We start from the raw sequence: 19,906 nt of genomic DNA, 5'->3' as shown, positions 1-19,906 counted from the left end.
GCAAATTTATCACCACTAAATAAATGCATTCTTGACAGGTAGACCAAGTATGATCCTGAAGAGTGATATAATGCAAGCTGTGGAAAGCTGTTTTATTTGAGCAGAGATTTTAAAACATCACACAACCTACAGAAGATAACAAAGTCATTACCAGCAGTAATTATAAGGCAGGTTGTACATACCCAATATACTGAAAATAAGCAAATTTATCACCACTAAATAAATGCATTCTTGACAGGTAGACCAAGTATGAAAGATAGTCACAAGCACAGACATGAATTTCTTTCTCTTTCACAGAGCAATCATCCATCTTACAATCTTTCAGGATACTATAAAGTAGTTTTGTTATCACTACTGTCTTGCTGGCCAGAAATGAGTTAAATATGATCTAGGATCAAGGACTGTCTTAAGTTTAAAAGATCTTCTCTGACACACACAAAGCTGTCACCTGTGATAAAGTCTTCTTTGGAATTAATTCCTCCTGATGCCCTGGCCGAGGCTCTTCTTGAGCAGGTGTCACCTTTCAGAGTTATGTTGTTATGGTTTGCTTGGTTTGTCTGCTTCTCTTCACAGATTTGCTTGTAAGCAGATAATGCACCATGAACATTCCTCTGTTAATGAAACCCTTTCAGTTTTGGGGTTATTTTCAAACTTTGGGGATAGAGAGGACTAAATCTAGTGCCTTTACACTAAGCTACATCCTAGCCTTTTTAACACAATTGTTTTTTAGATAAGGACTCTTGCTATTGCTAAATCGCCCAGGCTGGGCTTAACTTTGCAGTCCTCTTGCCTAAGCCTCAGTGCTAGGATTATACCACCATGCTCAGCTTCAGACTTTTTAAGCAACTTGTTGAGGTATGTGAAAGCTTTTGTTAAACTTTTATTGTAAAGTCTCTTATGGCTTTTATTCTCCTGTAGTTTCTTTTTCTCTTCCTCTTCTTCATTTGTATGTTTACTAGTACAGGAATTTTTCAGCTCCACTATAATCTTATGGGACCTTCTGTGACAGTTAAGCTGTACTGTCCACTTGATTAGTTTGAAAGCTGCCTAGGAGATTGTAATAAGGCACTCTTCTGGTTGTGCTGGGTGTGTCACGGGGGCATGACTTTGGGTTCTATAATCGGTCCCTGGATCCTCTTCCACTGGCACTTCTCCACTGCTGTTTCCTGTCTGCCATGGATTGAACAACTTTCATCTACCAGGCCCTCTGCCAATGCTGTTTCTGCCTTAAATCCAGCCCCCATATGGACTGAACCCTCTGAAATCATGAGCCAAATAAACCTCTCCTTTAAGTTGCAAGTATCAGATATTTTGTTCCAGTGACATAAATGTGACTAAGACATGCTCATTGACTGAAACAGTGTATGAATGTACTTGTATTTAAAATTGCTTCTGATGTAGTCTATGTAATTCTTTTTACCACTCTAAGTCACACAAAAGCAAAAAAAAAAAATCACAAAATCTATGGACTATATCTGGGGATCCTTACTTTTTCTGGTGAGAGGTGGTACGCCGGGTACAAAAGACAGCAATGATTACGACCACCACAATGGTGATGACGCCAACAGAAACAATGATGACCAGCAGGATATTGCTGTCTAGAGGAGAGGGGCTCCCATGGGGGCTGTTGCTGCCTGCACAAGGAAAATGGTTCAACTATTAGTTTGTTAGAGGATTACAAATGCATTCAATTAGGTCGCAGAACCATTACAATATACTTTAGACAAGCTTCCTTTATGGTACTCATTACCGTGCAGTTTAAAGTGCCAAATGAATATGGCTATCTCCTATACATTACGACCTCCTAGAGAGCTGAGTCTGCTCTGTATGCCAGGCTCGCCACAGAGAATTGCTCAAAGATGGTATTCAATAAAAGTTTCTTCAAATGTATTGAGCATTTAAGAACATTCAAGTGTTTGGATATATACTTGGATAAATAAATAGTTTTGCTTCTCTGGTAATTTATAGGATGTACAAACTCATCTTGAAAATATGTCACTTCTAAATCTTTTTGTTTTTTTGGCTTTAAAAACCATTTTAAAAGTGTATACACATACAAGAGTTTCTCTAACATGTAAATGTCTAAGATTATGAAACTTACTTGAAAAAACACCTCTCTGGGGCCAGGGTTTTAGCTCAATGGTGCCACTCCTGTCTTCCACGTGTAAGGTCCTGAGTTCAATCCCCAGTATGGCGGTGGGGTGGGGGTGTGTGTCAGGGAGCAGGGGTGGAGGCGGGAGGACACATCTTTTTTTTTTTTTTTTTTAAATAAAAATACAGCTTGCAGAGGAAATTTTCTTTCTCAATTTCAGGAAAGAAATAAGTCTGAACATACACATTAATACTATGTATTATGTGCCAGCCATTGTTCTAAGTATGCTCCAAGGATTAAATGGTCAACAACAAAGATATGAATGTTGGAGGCAGGGCTGGGGTAAACAATAGACAAGTAAGGTATTACTAGTGAATAATGAGCGCTACAGAAAAAATGAGGGGATGGATAGAGTGACTGGATGACTAGACTGAATGGTGAAAAAACTTTTCTGAATCTAGAATGGATACTCTCAGGAGGTCACTCTCCCTGGTTCTGTCCAAGAGAAATAGGGGAGCACAGGGCTCTGTCCATGTGTACAGACACTTCGCATAATTTTAGAGAAGTTGCCTGGAGGCTAAACTTGCATATTTCTATAATTTCTTTTTATTTATTTATTTTTGTATTTTTGAGACAGGGTCTTGTAACATAGTTCAGGCTGGCCTTGAACTCACCATGTAGCCCAGGCTGATCTTGAACACAGAGCAATCTTCTTGCTTCAGCCTCCTGTGTTTAGATTACAAGCATGCACCACCATGCCCAGTTCCTCTACTTTTGAGTCCTGTGCATAGTACTAAGGAGGCAAGCCATTTAGGAAAGTCCCACAGTACACTCAACCGGGATCCTAAGTTTGATTTTCTTTAATCTGTTTCAGTGTATTGATAATTTTTTAAAAAGAAAAAACTTCTGAGAAGATGATAGTTGAGCTGATATTTGAATGACAAGAAAGATCCAATCATATAAAGATCTGAGGGATGTAAACACTCCAGGAGGTGGGAACAGCTATGGAAGGACCCTGAGGCCAAAAAAGGCAGCCAGAGTTGCTTAAACACAGAGAGAGGTAATTTAAGGAAGGGAATGAGGCAAAAACGATGCAGATGAGGCCAGAGAAGTATACAGAGGTCAGACTACTTAGGACCTCAAAGAAATTCAGATTTCCTTCTTCCTTCTGTTATTGTTCTTCCATTGCTTATATGATGAGGTCCAGACTTTTTTTTAATCAAGGCCTTTGGTAACGTAGTTGAGTCTTTTGCCTTCTATTTCTTGAAATATATTTCTTTTCTTCCCAACTCATGTATGCTCATATTATGAAATACAGCAAATCCCATAAAACTAAGGTTATCTGCTGTCTTTCCTTGTAGCTACTCTCTCCCTCTTATGTAACAATTAGAGCAGTATAATAATGATATGTGCTGCTGTGCCAAGTAATGAGTCTTTGGTTACAGAAAGTATTTAAGAAGGGCATCTTACCAGTGTGAGATGTTATGGAAGATTCTACCCAGGAAGTATGGTCTGTGAAACTGTTTTTTTTTTTTCTTTTCTTTTCTTTTTGGTACTGGGGATCAAAATTAGGACCTTGTGCCTTCAAGGCAGGTGGCAAAACCACTGAGCTAAATCCCCAGCCCTGTGAAACTGTATTTTTAAAAAATTTCCCAAAGTGATTCTCACATACCACCACTTGGGTTATAAATTTTTGATCTAATCTAAGCTCACACTCATTGTGGCAATCCCTTTGGCAACACTGGATTCACTGACCTTCCAGTTTTGATTCTATGATTTTATAGACTATATCTATGCACAGTGCTAAATCTAGGGCTGATTTAGAAGAGCTTAATAGCTTATTCTTCTACATTTGGTTCAATCACTTTTATCCTTAATTTCTGAGAAAAAGGTAAGCATACCTTTAAGGACAACTTAAATTGTACACAGCAACCTTTGAAAAAATAACATTTTTTATCTTTGGGAAAGATAATATGAAAACCAATAATATTAAGCACATGATTCATGTTAAGAGTAAGGTTTCCCCTAACACTATTATTACAGTGCTGAGCTACTGGGTCAAGCATTTGGTGGGGCAGTCACTGTAGAGTAGAGGCTGGAGAGCTGGATATGAGAGGCAAGCAGAAGTGGTGGCAGTTCTTTCCTGTATGCAACAGAGATAAACTCTCATTTTACTGCATCTGATATCTAATACACGACCTGGACAAAAGCTTCCACCTAAGAAAGACTAAGAGTGAGCGGCAAAAGGGGATATCACACTCCTTCATGAGGCAACAGCACATGCCATTTCTTTATGCTTTATCTGGACTACTGCAATAGCTTCCTAACAGCTTTTCTCTTACTCTTTACTTTTACCCCTAACACTTTCTTCACTGGTACCAGAGTAACAGCAGACCTGAGTAAATGGAAGTTTCAGTGTACCAGTAGTGTCAGAGTTCACACGCGTTATCTAGCGGCTAATGCTCTTAATTATTTTGGAGTGCTGTCATTTGAGCCCCTTCTGCCTACCTCTTCAACTCAATCTCTCCCTTGTCTACTAGGTAGAGGTGCTTTTACACTGCCTCCCTTTGCATATGCCATTAGTGTTTTCTGGAAGGTCTGACCCCTCTTTGACATTTAGCAATCTTCTATGCATCTTTAAGACTTGAGTTCTACAGTTTTTCCTTTTTTCTATCAAGTAGTTATTCCTCTTCACACCATAGCCTACCACATAGAATCTGGACCTTTAAAAACACACATGCATGAATAAATGCATAAATGAAAGAAAAGACAAAGGAGTAATTACTTTTCTCACATCTTGATATTATACTGTGGATACCACAGAATATAAGAAATTCATGGAGAAGGAGGACCTGTAAATAATCTTCAAGTTTAGAGCATAAAATGTTTGGAAGCACGAAAGCTTGTATGGTTCTCCTAAAAACAGGCTGATTTCACTGAAGAATGAGTTGAACCATTTCTGATTCAGACAGCCAGACAGTAAAAGATCACTGCATTCCCATGACTAGATTGTGAGTTTCCAGAAGACAGGTTCTTCTACTCAATACTGGGCAGAGGTGACAACACAGGGTCAATTCTATTAATCACTTCTGTGGACATTTTGCCACTTTGGATTCTCACATGTGGCATGGAACCCCCTGCTTTTTAGGGTGCTGTGACAGTGAAAAAAGCAGTCAGAAGACAAGAGACCTAGATTTTGGTCCATGTTAAAATCAGTGGATGGCTCCAGGTGTATTACTTCTCCACTGAGACTCTGCTTTCCTGTGTTCTGAGGATCAAATGTGATTTCATGTGTGAAAGTAACTTAGAAATGGTGAGCAAAGTTCTGTAGAGAAGGATGTGCTATTAAATTAGAAGGCATCAGCTCTTAGGATTCTGAGAACAGTGGGAAGAATTTTCTAGAATTCCCAAACTAATCAGTACAGTAAGTGGTACTGGGAGAACTTTAATGGTTCTGAAATATTTCTTTAGCTTGTTTTGAGTGATGGCTAATACTGCTAGAGGGTTTATTTTTGAAAAATATCTCTCTCTCTTTTTTTTTGTGGCACCAGGGATTAAACTTGGGCCCTTGCACTTACAAAGCAGGCAGCAGAACCACTGAGCTAAATCCCAGGGCCAAAAAATCTCTTTTTCTAGAGATAGGAATTTAGAAATTGTTTAGGAATTTGTCTAAATAATAGGAATTATTATTATTATCATTTTGGTACCAGGGATTGAACTCAGGACCCTGTGCTTGCAAGGTGGCGGCACCACTAAGCTAAATCCCTGGCCTAATAATAGAAATCAGCATTTTAATTATTCTTAATTTTAACAGTTAGGACTTACCTTAAGTTGGATATGTGGGAGAACAATTTTATTTATGGATCCTATAATAATGGGCTTAAAATAATTCAGCAAACATTCGTCATAAAATGATAATACTAGATCTTGTAGTTAAAAGGGAATAGGCAAACATGATGCAACCCACTGCTCAGGCTACAAAAGACATTTCAGGACTTAAGCAAAATTGCTTCATGTCCACAGGACACTAAAAATGCAAAAGTAAGGGGTTTACCACTCATGGGAGGTTTGTAGTCATGTCCTAGGTCTGGCAGTCGGCTTCCTTTTCCTGCAGACCCTGAGGCTAAAGTAGAAGAGATCATGTCAGTTAACGACTCAGCACATTGCTGTGACAGTTCACTTCACAGCTAGTATTCTGACAAAAAACAAAAACATATTCAGTCTACTTATCCATGAAAAAATGAAGCAGCACATCAATAATGGGAAAATACAGTCTATTTGTGTAAAGCAAACTAAAGTTTAACTTTCTGTGCAATGGGGCATCTGAAAGGCTGACACTTTTGCTCCACGGCTGGGACCAGACTGCTACTGCTGATCAGCAAGTGGGGACAGACCCAGTTCTCTCACTCAGGAAACACCTCCTCAAGGGCTGCTCAGGACTTAGGGCAAAAGGAGATTATACTGGAAAAGGAACCAAGGGACATTTAGGTTGATGCTGCACTGCAGAGCTATGTTCTTCCAAGGGACTCAGCTCTGCTGATTTGGCCTACTGGTTGTCAATATTGTTTCAGTTCTTTTCTCAAATTATAATAAGTTAGCCTAAGCAGGAGCAAAAAGATAAATGGAGGTTTAAATTGAATTCTCAGTTCTTGCTCTGTCACCTAAACATCCAAAGATGGAAAAAAATTATCTTCCTTTTAACTGTTCACAAAGGATACCGTCTCCTAGCCCATCGTCACAGAACACAGAAAGAGAGGCCATGACTTCAGGTTTGGGCCATTCAAACTTGGGGCAGGCTTCAGAAAATGCAAGTATCAGTTTTTAAAAATATTCTTATTCTTGGACTTGAACCTGTTTCTCACAATTATAGGGAAAGCTGCTTTGGTAAAGTAAATACAAGGAGCCATTCCCCAGTAAAACGAAGGCATCCCTTAATCTAAGGCTTGTAGACAGAAAGCAATATCGTGCTCCTCCTGAAAAGAGGCTTGAAAGAACTACAAAGTGAAAGCTTTTCCTCATACTCAATAGCACACTTAACACTTCAATACTTGCTCCATTATATATAACTGACTTTTGGAAGTTGCTTTTCTTTTTGGGCCTCAGTTTCCTCAATATAAAACAGGTGTAAGAATGGAATCTACTTCATAAAACTGTTACGAGGATTAAAGAGAAATTTAATATCATAAAATATTTTGACTATTGTTTCATGTACAGTAAATGTTCAATAATGTTACCATTATTATTACAAGCATAATAAATCTTCAGGGTAAATACTATATTTTTACAGAGGCAGCAAGCATGGAACTTCAGAAAACATTGGTAAATGAGTTATTTCTACTAATAAAGCTTTACTAGAAAAGCATAAACTAGATGTGTTTCTACAAAACAGCAGAGCTAATATCAAGTTCTGTAAATCATCAGACTTTAAAGAAATGAAAGCAATTGTCTGTAACTAGTTCACTTAACAGAATAAATTTGTGGAAACAAAACAATGTTTGCAGTTTCCAAAAGCTGAAAACCCCCACAAGAAAGTAACAGAGTTCTTAGATATCCAAAAGGGCCAGTTTCTGAATTTAATTTAATCCCCCATCCCTTTCCCATTGTCTATACTTCTTCCATTACCATTTATTCTGCTCCATCACTTCCCCTCAGAGCATATACCTCGTGTCAAGGCTTGTTATCCATGTGTGAGTCTAGGTGGCAGGGCTGGCTCAGCCCGCTGAGATTCTTCACTTCTGAGTGTATGTGATCATTAGCTATAGAGTTAAGCAAGCTTTCAACAGCACTGTATCATGGAAAGAATTGCCAAAGAACACACTTTCCCAATAAGCTGATCAGTTTATACTCTTATTTCTCAACATTTTTTCTTTTAAACTTAAACTAGGGGCAAGAAATTCAAGGATGAACCTAACACCAAAAGCACCAATATGTAAAGAATTTTAATTACCACAGGTGTGGTACAGCTGAGAGCTGCATCATAGCTGTCAAGAGAATGATGAGCACATTTATATTATGTGCATGTACATTATAATTATTTTTTGTATTATCACGCTTCTACACACACACAAAAAAATATATCTGCAGTTTCCTCATTGATTCACTGAATGCAAACACCTGTCCAAAGCCCTGAAACTTGATACCTCAAATTGTGACTCTTCCTTACATTAATCACGATTCAAAGATCCTGTATTTCTTTCTCTTTTTTTTTTTTTTTTTTTTTTTTAAAAAATACATTAATCTGTTCAAAGGTCCTGTTTTTCTTTTTTTTTTTTTTTTTTTTTTTTTTGGTTCCAGGCTCGGAACCTTGCACTTGCAAGGCAGGTGGCGGAACCACTGAGCTAAATACCCAGCCATCCCTGTATTTCTAATAACTACTCTTACATCACAAAATTTACAGTTAATGTTCTTTCTCAAAATAGAAATCTAGCTAGCTCACTTCTGAGAGATCAAAATCACAAGTACAGCTACTCTTCCGCCACGGGCACTGCAGCGAAGTGATAACAGATGATTTTAAGAATGATCATATCCATGCTACCTATGTTCCATGTTAATAGTTTTATCCTCTTTTAAAATGATGAGACACATTTAAGAGAAGAAATGGAAAAGAGCTCTGAATGAACTCACCGTAATGGAATAAAGGCAATATTCTTGCTGATGGATAATCATGTAATTTAGTCAGATAAACATGTAGGTTGGGGGGCATGATATTCACTGAATTTGATTCCAATTTCACATTCCAAGATTCTACTAAAATTCTATGAATAATCTGTTTAAGTGGTCTCTTCATGATTTCAATGCCCATCACTGTTACAGAACTTCAGTATCCCAGCATATAAAGATAATCTGGCTCACACTTGCCAGTATGCTATAGCTGAGGACTTGGTTTATTTGACTCAGTTTTCTTCCACCAGTCTGTTTAGCTACTAAGTAAATCCTCCAGCTTTTCAGATACCCCAAGTGCTACAAACATGGGACTCCATTCCACGCTGGCCAACAATAAATAGGCAGTTTTAATACATGATACTGGCTTTTAAGAAGAAGAAGAAGAAAAAATAAATGAAAACAAAAAGCTAATAATAGGTCACAAAAGAAAGAAGAGAAGACAGGCCATCTACTCATTTACCTTGGTCATTAGGCATTTTATCAGAGGAGTCCGCTAACAGGCCAAGCACAGGGGAAGAAAAAATGAGAGCAAGGATCACAAGCTTTGAAGATGGGACATACAGAAGATTTAAAGGAAAAAAATAAAATCCCCACAAATTTCCAAATAAACTGAGTCTTGCTTTCAGTGCTAACAGAAAAGACATCTGGGCTTCCACAATTCCAGACTGAATCCCCAACTAAATTTCATTAGCCTAAATTTTTGATACTTTATCTCCATTTTCTTTTCTCAAATTTTATACAAAAGGTATAAAGACCTTTTAGTTTCTTATTCTCTACAAAGGCCCATAAATAATCCTTTTAGATTAACAGTTTGTGTGTGTTGAAAGAGAACCACCCATTACAATAACATGCTGTATCACTATGAATATGAAACAAATGATCCTATCTGATTTGACTGGTAGTAACTTGTACAGCATTGCAATTCATCTGCCCCAAACAACCTCAAGCCAAAGTTCCCCTGCTGTGAAATGATTAGGCCAGTAACCTGGGCAGTAGTGATTTGGTAGTGAGTAAGTGAAGGATCCTTTGGGATAAATTGTCACATTATGGCTGACATGTATTACTCACAGGACTTCTTGTATTACTCATAGATGCTATCTGCCAGAGTGATATGTGTAAGCACAGCCCCACTAAAGAGAAACAATAAAAAAACAATATAACCCTCAGCTCAGGGAGATTTACCTTTAGGTGTTCTGAATTGCACAGCTTCAGACATGGGCCCCATACCCTTTGAGTTCCGGGCCTGGATTTTGAAGTAATATGGAGTATCAAGCGTTAGCTCTTGAATCTGGTGAGTCAGTCTGTTTCCCACCACAGGCTCAATAACCCAGTCATGTATCTCTGCATTCACATCTGTACTGTAATATATGATGTAGCCTGTCCAAAGGAGTTAATGGGAAAAGAAATCTCATTCCTGTTTTTCTTTTTGTAATAGGAAGCCAGTAAGTATATATTACCATTACATGCCTACTACATCATGGTGGTAACAAACCTATGGCACACGTGCAGCAGTGGGCTGTTTGTATCACTGAAAACTCTAAAAGGTTTACTTCCTCAAGGGTCTCCAATTAAAATAACACAGTTTTGAAAACCAGTAATGGCCTGACATGCTGGTTTAGCTCTCATCAAATTGATATCCCAGGAGGAAAAACTCCTGGCAGATGGGTGGCAACCTCTGATTAATTCCCTCATACCCTGGTGAAAGCCAGTGAACTGTCACCAAATACTTCCACCAGGGGGCACTCAATCCTTACCCATGAGGAAGAAACCTCAACTGCCAGACTACCTGATCCACACCATCCATGCAAACACTCTCACCATTGTTAGTGGTTTTAAAAGACAAAGTAAAATGTAATCTGAATCACATTGTGCTTAATTCTTTCATGGAAGCGGAAAGAGTAAAAAAACCAAAAAAATGACATAAAGATCAGAGTTTATGGAAAGGTAAAAGGAAGACAGTGCTATGAAACACTTCTTTAGGTCACCTTATTCATATTTCAGAATGCAAACTCAATTCTTCAGCACCCACTTTCATGGAGCAGAGGCTCAAAAGGGAAGGACCAACAGCCAAATCTCATCAGATTCCCCTGCCTGATAAGGCTGAGGAAGGCATAGTTCCTCTCTACTGTGGAAGATCTTTTGAAAGTCTGCGGAAAAATTCCAGATCCTTTCCAAAGTCAAGGACAATTCAAGCTCTTAACTAGTTGTAAGAGCCTAGGACCTGAAATGGTAGGCCTTGCAGGGAAAAGGAATCAAAACTCTAATGGGCATTTGAGGTTTTAAGGTAAAAGAGCAGAATCGTTATTTCTGGGTTATTGTCCTATATAATCAAGTGGGGCTATAAGACTCCAAAGATGGTGATCTAGGCAGTGAACAGCTTTTCCAAGGAAAAAAAAAAATATATATATATGTCCATAAAGTCCCAGTATAGCCAAAGGTTGTCTAGGGCACTTCATTCCCATCAGTCTCGCAGGCAGCATGAGGCTGAACCATCAGCTAGAAATTCATTTCAATGCTACTGTGGGAAAAGAGCACCTCTACTTTCAAAAAGCATCATGGCTCACACCTCCCAAAAAATGATCAAGTCAGCCTTCAGACTCCCACTTCTTTTGACAACACAGTAATGTCCTAGAACAGGGCATAGGCAAACACATACTTGAAGGCATCTTACCTGTAATTTTGCCATTGGCTTCAGAGGGAGGCTGCCAATTCACAATTATGGTCCTAGGTTTTCCCTCTTTACTTACAACTGTCACATCCTTAGGTGGAGAAGTAGGAACTACAAAATAACAATACTCTGAATAATACCTGTCCACTATAATATAAATTCACCATTTCCCCAAACTTTTCCAATTGTATTTCTTTTTTTCTTTTGGTACCGGGGATTGAACTCGGGTCCTTGAGCCTGTGAGGCAGGCAGTGGAACCACTGAGCTAAATCCCCAGCCCTAACTTTTCCAATTGTAAAGCACAAAAAATGTACAGGACAAAAAATGTAAGCCCCCTTGCTTCAACGAACTCATAGTCATTGTGTAACTATGTGCAAACAGTTCCCACAAAAAGAAGAATATGCAGGGCTGGAGATTTAGCTCAGTGGTGCTGTACTTGACCAGCAAGCACAACCTCCTGAGTTCAATCCCCGGTACTGGAAAAATAAAAAGAAGAAGAATATGCAAAGTACAAAAAGAGAAAAGATACTATGAGGACCCAGAACTGTCATCTCCATTGGGGGATCAGGTAATATATAGGTAGGTAAATCAAGCGTCAGTTGTACCAAATACCTATTATATGCCAGGCATTGTACAAAAAGTATCTCATTTAATACACACACACACACACACACACACACACACACACCCCAGGGACTGAACTTAGGACCTGTGCTTGCAAGGCAGGCAACGGCACCACTAAGCTAAACCCCCAGCCCCTCATTTAATATTTAATATGGAACCTTGAGAGATGGCTACCACTGTCCATGCTCTACAGGTCAGGACACCAAAAATGAGAGAAGTTATGTAATTCACCCAAGATAACTTCCTCTCCCTTGATTTGGATTATTCTGTTAGAATATTTTAAGTGTAAAATATTTTTCTCCCTTAAATATAGTTGGCTCTCCAAACCAAAGGACTTTAAGATCACTATGCCTGCAAGAAACAAATGATTTATAAACTGACATTTTTCATTTTAAGATTACACTGAAAAAACTACTGAGGTTACTGCTCCAGAGAAAAGCTCTAAAATAGCAACAAAATGAAAACAAGTGTGTTTTCTTATATTTCCTTCCATATTATTATAGCTGAAAACATTTAATATTCTAGTACAGAAACATGCATATTAAGTAGCTCCTCAAATTTACTTTTTTGAAATACTGAAATTCTGGTATAAGATAAAAGGAAGCCTGGTTAAACACAAACAAGGATAAATACAAATTTTATTTATTAGCCAATGGTTAGAATTAAAGCAAAAAGATTGTTAACACACTGGCAAAGAAAACAAACTAAATGTGTATTTCAATTTTAGTGCAGGAGTTTCTAACTCTGCAAGTTCAACCCTTCTTTTTGCAGGTACTCTAACCGACTGTGCAGAAGAGTCAAGCTCAGCTTGTGGATAATTTATACTCCTGGTTTTTCATTATCCCTACACAGGAGAGGAAGGTATGGGAGTTAGCACAGGCAGAGATGCCCAATGGTTACACATATCCCCTTGCTAGGAAAGCCCAAGGGGAAATAGAACAGGCCTAAAAGTGAGCAAAAAGCAAACAATCTCAAACCTGAAGAACCCACTCTCTCCTTACTTTATGTAGCTTTTTTCTCTAATGGTTACTTACAAAAATCCAAAGGATATTTCAGTAAAAGATTTTGCAAAGATACTTAGCTTTTTCAAGAAAGTTTCTAAGGTAGGTTTGGGTTTACCTGGTCAAGAGATCAGGCTTTAGCACATATGGATGGCAACTACTTGGTCAAGGACAAATCTCTTCAGTTTTTCAATCTTAATTTATCAGAAAAGTAGGATTAATGACAATAATCACTTATATCTCTACCCAATGCTTTATAATTTGCCATGTGCTCTCCCACTTGTTACTCATTTTACCTTACAATAAACCTGTAGGAAAGGCAAGGGTTACTACCTCTCATTTATAGAACTGAAAAGACTGAGAGAGACTAGATAACTTGCTCATGATCATACCATCAGCAGACCAATGACCTGGGGTTGAACTCAAATCTCTTAATTCCTAAAATCTAGTATGCTTTGTACTATATTATCCTGCTATCTGCCTATATTTTTGTACAGTGGCAAAACACAACTCCAGAAGTAGCTCTTCGCTGTATTCTGTAAATATGTCAATTAATGTATGCAGTACTTTCCCTAGGCTGTAAAAACAGGTGACAAGAAGTCTCATGACTTTGAATGTGGCACACAACATTAGCATGGACTTCCACTGGCTTCATATTTTGCCAAGAGAAGACAGTGTGGACATGGGCGCTGAAAATACATACCCAATTCAAAGGTGGTCCCATGTGCTGTCATACTCCATGTGCTTGATCTTCGGCCTTTGGTCACCATCACAGAGAATTCATAGAGTGTGTTTGGTTTTAAACCAGTCACCAAATAACTTAATGTTGTTGCATTTGCATTCTGAAGAAAATGGGAATCAGAAACTTTAAAATTAGAAAATTTCAACAACTAGGTTTTTTTCACCCAAAGTCAATGTTTTAATACCTTGTACTTGGTGTTTGCCGGGATGTTGGTTTTCCATCGGACTGTGTAGTACCGGGAGTCTGTAATCTTCTGGTGTTTGGGCAGGGAGTTGTCTGCCCATGTGATCCTTATGGTGTCATGACTCAGAATGGAAGCCTGAACTCCCACTGGTGGCATCATGGGAGTGGGATCTGGCACTGGAGTGTATGGAGCATTAATAACAAATAAATCAACTTCAGAAGTGTCTGGGCAGAAAGTAATTAAAAAAGGGAAGGGGCATTTTAATGTAAACAAAAATAAAAGGAAAATGCAGGGTAAATATAACGAAATGAAAAATGAGGAATGGAGAAAAAGAAGGAAAATCCAGAGTTAATAGACAACCATCAATCATTTAAAAGAATATTTCCACTTGTATTCTTTCAGGAAAAATTTGTAGGAAAATGTTAAGAGGAGCAGTAATTAACTATCTTCTGTACTGCATACAAAAGATATATTAAAATGTGTGATTATATTAACATATACATAGTTGAATTTTTATAATTACTTGAAAATTCCACCTCCTGTCCAAAAAGATTATGAAAAGACAAAAAATAACTGCTTTTCTATAATTTATGAACAAGCAGCACAAAGCCCATGATTTGAGATTTCAATAAATCTGGCTAAATTTTGGGAACCTGAGTTATCAGCGCATATCACCAGAAATTCAAGAGTCCTGCTCTTAACCAAGCCTTGAATGTCAGTCCATGGGTTGAGTTCACACCTGCTGATATCTTAGGTGAGAGGCAGTGTGGCAATTTGGCTCACAATCAAATAAAGCAAAGGAACTCAAAGGCATTCTTCTTTAAGGAAAGTAAGCTCATACTACAATGGACTGTCTGCTGTACTTTCTCCAGCAGCCAGAGAACCACCCAGAGATGAGTCTGCATTGACTAAGGGTTACCATGTCTGTGGTTACCACGGGCTGAAGTGCCAGAGCCTTCAAGGACTGTAGAAATAGAGTACTCATTTGATGGAAAGGAAAGTCACAATTTGGTCACTGTGCCGTGCCCCCGGCAACAGACACATCCTAAGTGCCACCACAAACCACAGGTAGGGATGAGCACAAAAATACTAAGGGTCACGAGCTTAGGGCAATACAGCAAGATCCCTTTGAGGCTTTGCCATTCTGGATTAGGTTCTCCAAGTATATACATACTGATTTATTTTAAGTTCAAGTTTTAAAATGGGTTTTCCATAGTTATGGTGACTAACTTCCTGTAATTTAAAATCTGAAATGGCACAGGCCTTATGAATAATTGCCACACTAAAGTAATAGTCTCCCTGAGTGTATTTCCTGCACAATGAGGTTTAAAAATAATAGAGGAGCAGCATACATTATAATCAAGGGCTCTGCAGAAAGACTGTCAGGACACATAGCAATTAGTTACAGAAAATGCATCTTCAGGTGCAGGAATCATTAGAATTCCTTACATGTACCAACTTATATGTACCAACTCTTGGAAGATGTAATTCGGATATATGATTCAAGAATATTTCCTTGTATAATACTAGTCAGTGTATAATATTTTTAAGCCACATAAAATAAAATAATTTTGTTTTTTTCTACTTCAGCCCAATTAAGAAAGTAGAAGACCTCTTATAAAATACTTTTTGTACTTTTTTTTTAAACTCCTTTTCTGGAACACGAAACCTATTTAAAAAAGAACTTAAAAATTGCAAGCACATAGGAGAAGACAGGACAGAACTACTGAATATATAGTAATGTTAGTCTAAAGTAAAAGCTTTATTAAAATAATAAAACAAAAAGTGACAGAGATTAACTTTTAACAAGAATACTGCCAAATGTGTGTTATCATGTAAAGCATCTAAAAGATGTCATATAATATTTATTCAAACTTTTGGAAAACAAATGGAAAAAAAGAATTTTCTGAAAGTCTGGTTTTCAGTGCCTTTGAAAGAAAAAAAAAAACCACAATTCTAATATATTTTCCTCAGTAAGCTCTCATTCAGATCTAAATTAGTATCTATAGAAATTTCACAATATATGCATACTGATTTAGAGATATTTAAAAGATAATTAAAAACAATATTTACTCTCTTATAATCAAGATACAACTGATCAAACGGATAGTGCCTGACTTTATACAAATATGAAGCATATGAAAGATACATAAAAATACATTTTCCCAAGCAACTTAAGAGACGAGAAAGCAAATGGTGACTTTAGCAATCACATATATTTACTGCCACAATCAGTAACCTATAATTCTTCTAGAGACACAGAAGTACTTTCACTTTTTGACTGATTTTAGTTATAGTTTTTTTTCATCTTAGTTATAATTAACAACTAGAAGATGAAAAATCACCTCTAATTCTCTCAAAACTATGCCTTTTAGAGCCTAACACACTAAAAACACATCACCTATGCATAATGGCTTACATAATGGGCTTACTCTTTTCTAAGAAGCAAAACAGGAATTAATAGAACTTTCCATGCTGAAAGCCCATGTTCCCATTTGAAATCTACACCCTAAACCACCATATACTTTTCTTCCATGAACAGAAAGGCAGGATTCATGTCAAAATGCAAGACACTGGGAAAAGTGCCGAGCCCCAGAGACAGACAGGATTCCCTACCTGTGTGTGGCCTGGTCACGGCACTCTCATATAGGGGGATGCCTTCACCCACATTGTTAAATGCTTTCAGGGTTATCACATAGTGAGAACTTGGATCTGAGGGAAAGAAACAGTTGACACAATTAAAAAGAAAATTCTCATAAAAATTTTTAAATTCAAAGGTGCATAATTTTAACTTGAGAAATTCATTTTTTAAAAATCTGGAATTATTTCTGGGTGTGAGGAGAGAGAATGATGGAAAAAAATCTTGTCAGATCAACTTCCTGGCTTCAGTCTCAGCGGTGGATGCTGACTGCACCTGAGTCTCCTACTATCGTTTAGTATTTGTTGCACAAGGCACAGCTTGGATGAGAATGATTTAACAGATTTCCCTATGTTGGAACCTTTCGGTAGAGCTTGATATTAAACTCTTCTTTTTCTGAAGGACAGTGATTGGAACAGGCAAGCTAGAGAAGCAGGAGATGCACTAAGTGAAGAATGCCCCCAACTCTCCAGGGGTCCTCCTGATCCAAACCAGCAAACCTCATGCAGCCATCACGAAAACATCTTGGTTGGACAAGATTTAACTGGCCTGGAGGTGATCCCGGGATCGCGGAATGTGAGACCAAGTGGCCGCATTTCATGTGGACTGTGTTACTTCAAAAACAAAACAGTTGCCTTGTTTTTTTGATTGCCCACTCTTCAGATAATAATGGGCAATATGTGGAGGCACCCGGTGCTCCCAGATCAGACAGAAACGACAACAAATGGAATCAATAAAACTACTTACTTGACTGGCAAAGAAAAAGTGCATTGGGCAACATCCTAGACCGTGATATCTTTTACTAAAACTGAGGACTGAGGCAGATCCATCAGGATATACAATTCCAAGGCTTGTTCTTGTCACTTCCTATGTACTTTGTTTCTTTTGTTTTTTTGGTACCAGGGATCAAACTCAGGTCCTTGCACTTTGTTTCCTTTGTTTTGATTAGCTTGAAACTGCAAATACGTATCTCCAGTGTAGACCTTTCTTCTGGGCCCAGACCTCTATGTTCAACTGTTTGGCATTTCTTGGATATCCCAAATCTTTCTCTCTTCCCTCTCTCCCTCCACTTCAGACCTGCTCCACTGTTCACTAGTCCAGTTAATAGCACTACTACCTATCCTTCTGTTCAAGTCAACAATCTGGGAATCATTAAAAGCCCTCTCTCCCTCATCCTCTCTAGACAAACAAGACACTGTTTCAACTTCTCTCCCCCACCTCTTTCCTTTTTCTCTGTGCTCCATTTTCTCTGGTCACCACCCTGTTCCCTGAGTACTGTGTTCTTTTCCACCACTGATGGTTAGGTTGGGAACATATCTTATCCGCCCTCTACATCTAGATAAACCTGTTCATCTGAAAGGGCTTATCTCACAGCGGTTAGCCTCTACCTACATAGCCTGTAACATCATTTCTCTTCTTCAGCATTGTGAACACTTAATTATTTTAAAACTGTGTTATTTCTAATAACTATGACCATGTTTATCTGATTCACTGCTCTATCTCTAGCAGTATCTGGGATATCAAATATCTCTTGATTGGTAGAAGTGTTTTGGGAAAGAGATACTAACTTTAAATTTGCACCAGATGGAAAATCTAAATATACCCACCCAAGGGCAGAAACCGAACAGGTAAACATTTATACGGGTGTGAAGCTCAGGAGAGAGCACTAATTTATTATTTATTCACTAGTTTTAGGAATAAATTCCAAAATGCACTTTTTCACCTGAGTTGCTTGTTTCATTCAGCATTATATGACCCTATATACATGGAGATTAAACATACAGGTCAAATTTACTTTATGTCAAGTTAATTTTATCTTTACTACTTTTCAGTATACACCCTCTTTTCTAATAGAGTCCACCTGTTTATTGTGTTCTGCACAGGCAGTATTCCTTCTCATCTCTGTTTCAAGCACTATTCTGACAATCTTTCAAGCTGGGCAAGTCTTTCCTGACTGCTCTACTATGCCTTGCTAGCTAGCTCTTCCTTCTCTGAACACACTTCACTTCAACTCACTTCATTGTTTCTTGCATTTTACTTTCCTTCTCCTATTAGATGGAAAGCACTGGAAGGTCAAGGACCACGTCCTGCAAGTGCACTGCAAAGGATTTCCATTTTAGCAGTTACATAAAGGAAACAGCAGGAGGCTGGTCATCACAGGGACATTTCTATCCTGAGCAAAGCTTTGCTTTTGCTCTCCAACAAATGCCTTATAAAACTGCTCATGTGGGGAAGTGCTTAAGAGGTTATCTGTGTATTTTCTTTCAGGAAAGAAAAAGAGAAAGGCCATTTTGTTTCTGAATAGATTTCAATTGCAGCTTATTTTCTACAAGGAAAGATGAAGCTAACTCATTGGTCATCTGAAGTTGTTCTTAGGAAAGATGTTTATGAAGCAATGATTTTTAAAGATTTCATCAGGGCAGATTCTGAATTAAAAGACAAATCTTTCACAGTAAGATTTTAAATGATAATCCAGTTTGGGAAAGCAATCATACCTCTCCAACTCATTATTTTTATTATAAAATATTAATAGCTTTGAAATATTTTGTTTTTAAAATCAACTATGAGGAATAAGCAGTACACAGTATGTACCTACTTCAGTATATATTAATTTTCTTTTTTTCCAGTACCAGGGATTGAACTCAGGACCCTGCACTTGCCAGGCAGGCACAGCACCACTGAGCTAAATCCCTGACCTCACATTAAATTTTGACAAGTTTATATATCTATGTTATCAACACCTATATAAAGGAGCCACCAAGAAATTGTGCTTGGAGTCATTTCCTGCCACTCCTAGTTCCATGCAATCACTGTTCTTGCTGTCACTGCAGGTTAAATTTTGCCTATTTTGTAATTTCATAAAAATGTAAAAGCATGTATTCTCTTATGTTTAACCTTTTGGTCAGCGTAACAGTTGTGAGATTCACTTCTGCTGTATTGGTAGCCTATTGCTTTTAATTACTGAGTAGTATTCAACTGTACAGATACAACACAATTACAATTTACTGGTTGATAACAACTTGTACTATTTCTTCTTTTCAGCTATTATACATAGTTATGATGAACAGTTTTATTCAATCCTTTTTGTAGACAGTGATTTTATTTCTGTTGGTTAAATATCTATGAGTGCAATTCCTGGATTGTATAGTTAACTTTATAAGAAATTTTTAACTCTCCTATAAATTGGCTATACAATCAGATTTTCTCAACAGTAAGTATGGGGGCTCTAGTTTTGCATCCTTGCAGACAACTGGTCTTTTTTTTTTTTTTTTTTTTTTTTTTTTTTTTTTTTTT

General features: G+C 37.8%; 1 protein-coding gene across 1 annotated transcript in view; it reads right to left on the bottom strand.

The window, feature by feature from the left end:
- The window catches only part of Neo1 (neogenin 1), a 194,275-nt gene that overhangs the window by 19,500 nt on the left and 154,869 nt on the right, over positions 1-19,906 (bottom strand). Inside the window, exons 16-23 of the mRNA XM_010627935.3 lie at positions 16,591-16,686; positions 13,975-14,198; positions 13,752-13,890; positions 11,427-11,534; positions 9,938-10,132; positions 9,216-9,248; positions 6,147-6,215; positions 1,490-1,634 (exon numbers count right to left, since the gene is read on the bottom strand). Of these exons, the coding sequence (XP_010626237.1) occupies positions 1,490-1,634; positions 6,147-6,215; positions 9,216-9,248; positions 9,938-10,132; positions 11,427-11,534; positions 13,752-13,890; positions 13,975-14,198; positions 16,591-16,686 (1,009 nt within the window). The remainder of the gene's footprint in view (positions 1-1,489; positions 1,635-6,146; positions 6,216-9,215; positions 9,249-9,937; positions 10,133-11,426; positions 11,535-13,751; positions 13,891-13,974; positions 14,199-16,590; positions 16,687-19,906) is intronic.

This window comes from Fukomys damarensis, unplaced genomic scaffold, assembly GCF_012274545.1.
Source record: "Fukomys damarensis isolate Sample0158 unplaced genomic scaffold, DMR_v1.0_HiC HiC_scaffold_25, whole genome shotgun sequence".
NCBI classification, from domain to species: domain Eukaryota; kingdom Metazoa; phylum Chordata; class Mammalia; order Rodentia; family Bathyergidae; genus Fukomys; species Fukomys damarensis.
The sequence above is the reverse complement of the archived record's forward strand: the minus strand, read 5'-3'. Positions and strand labels throughout refer to the sequence as shown.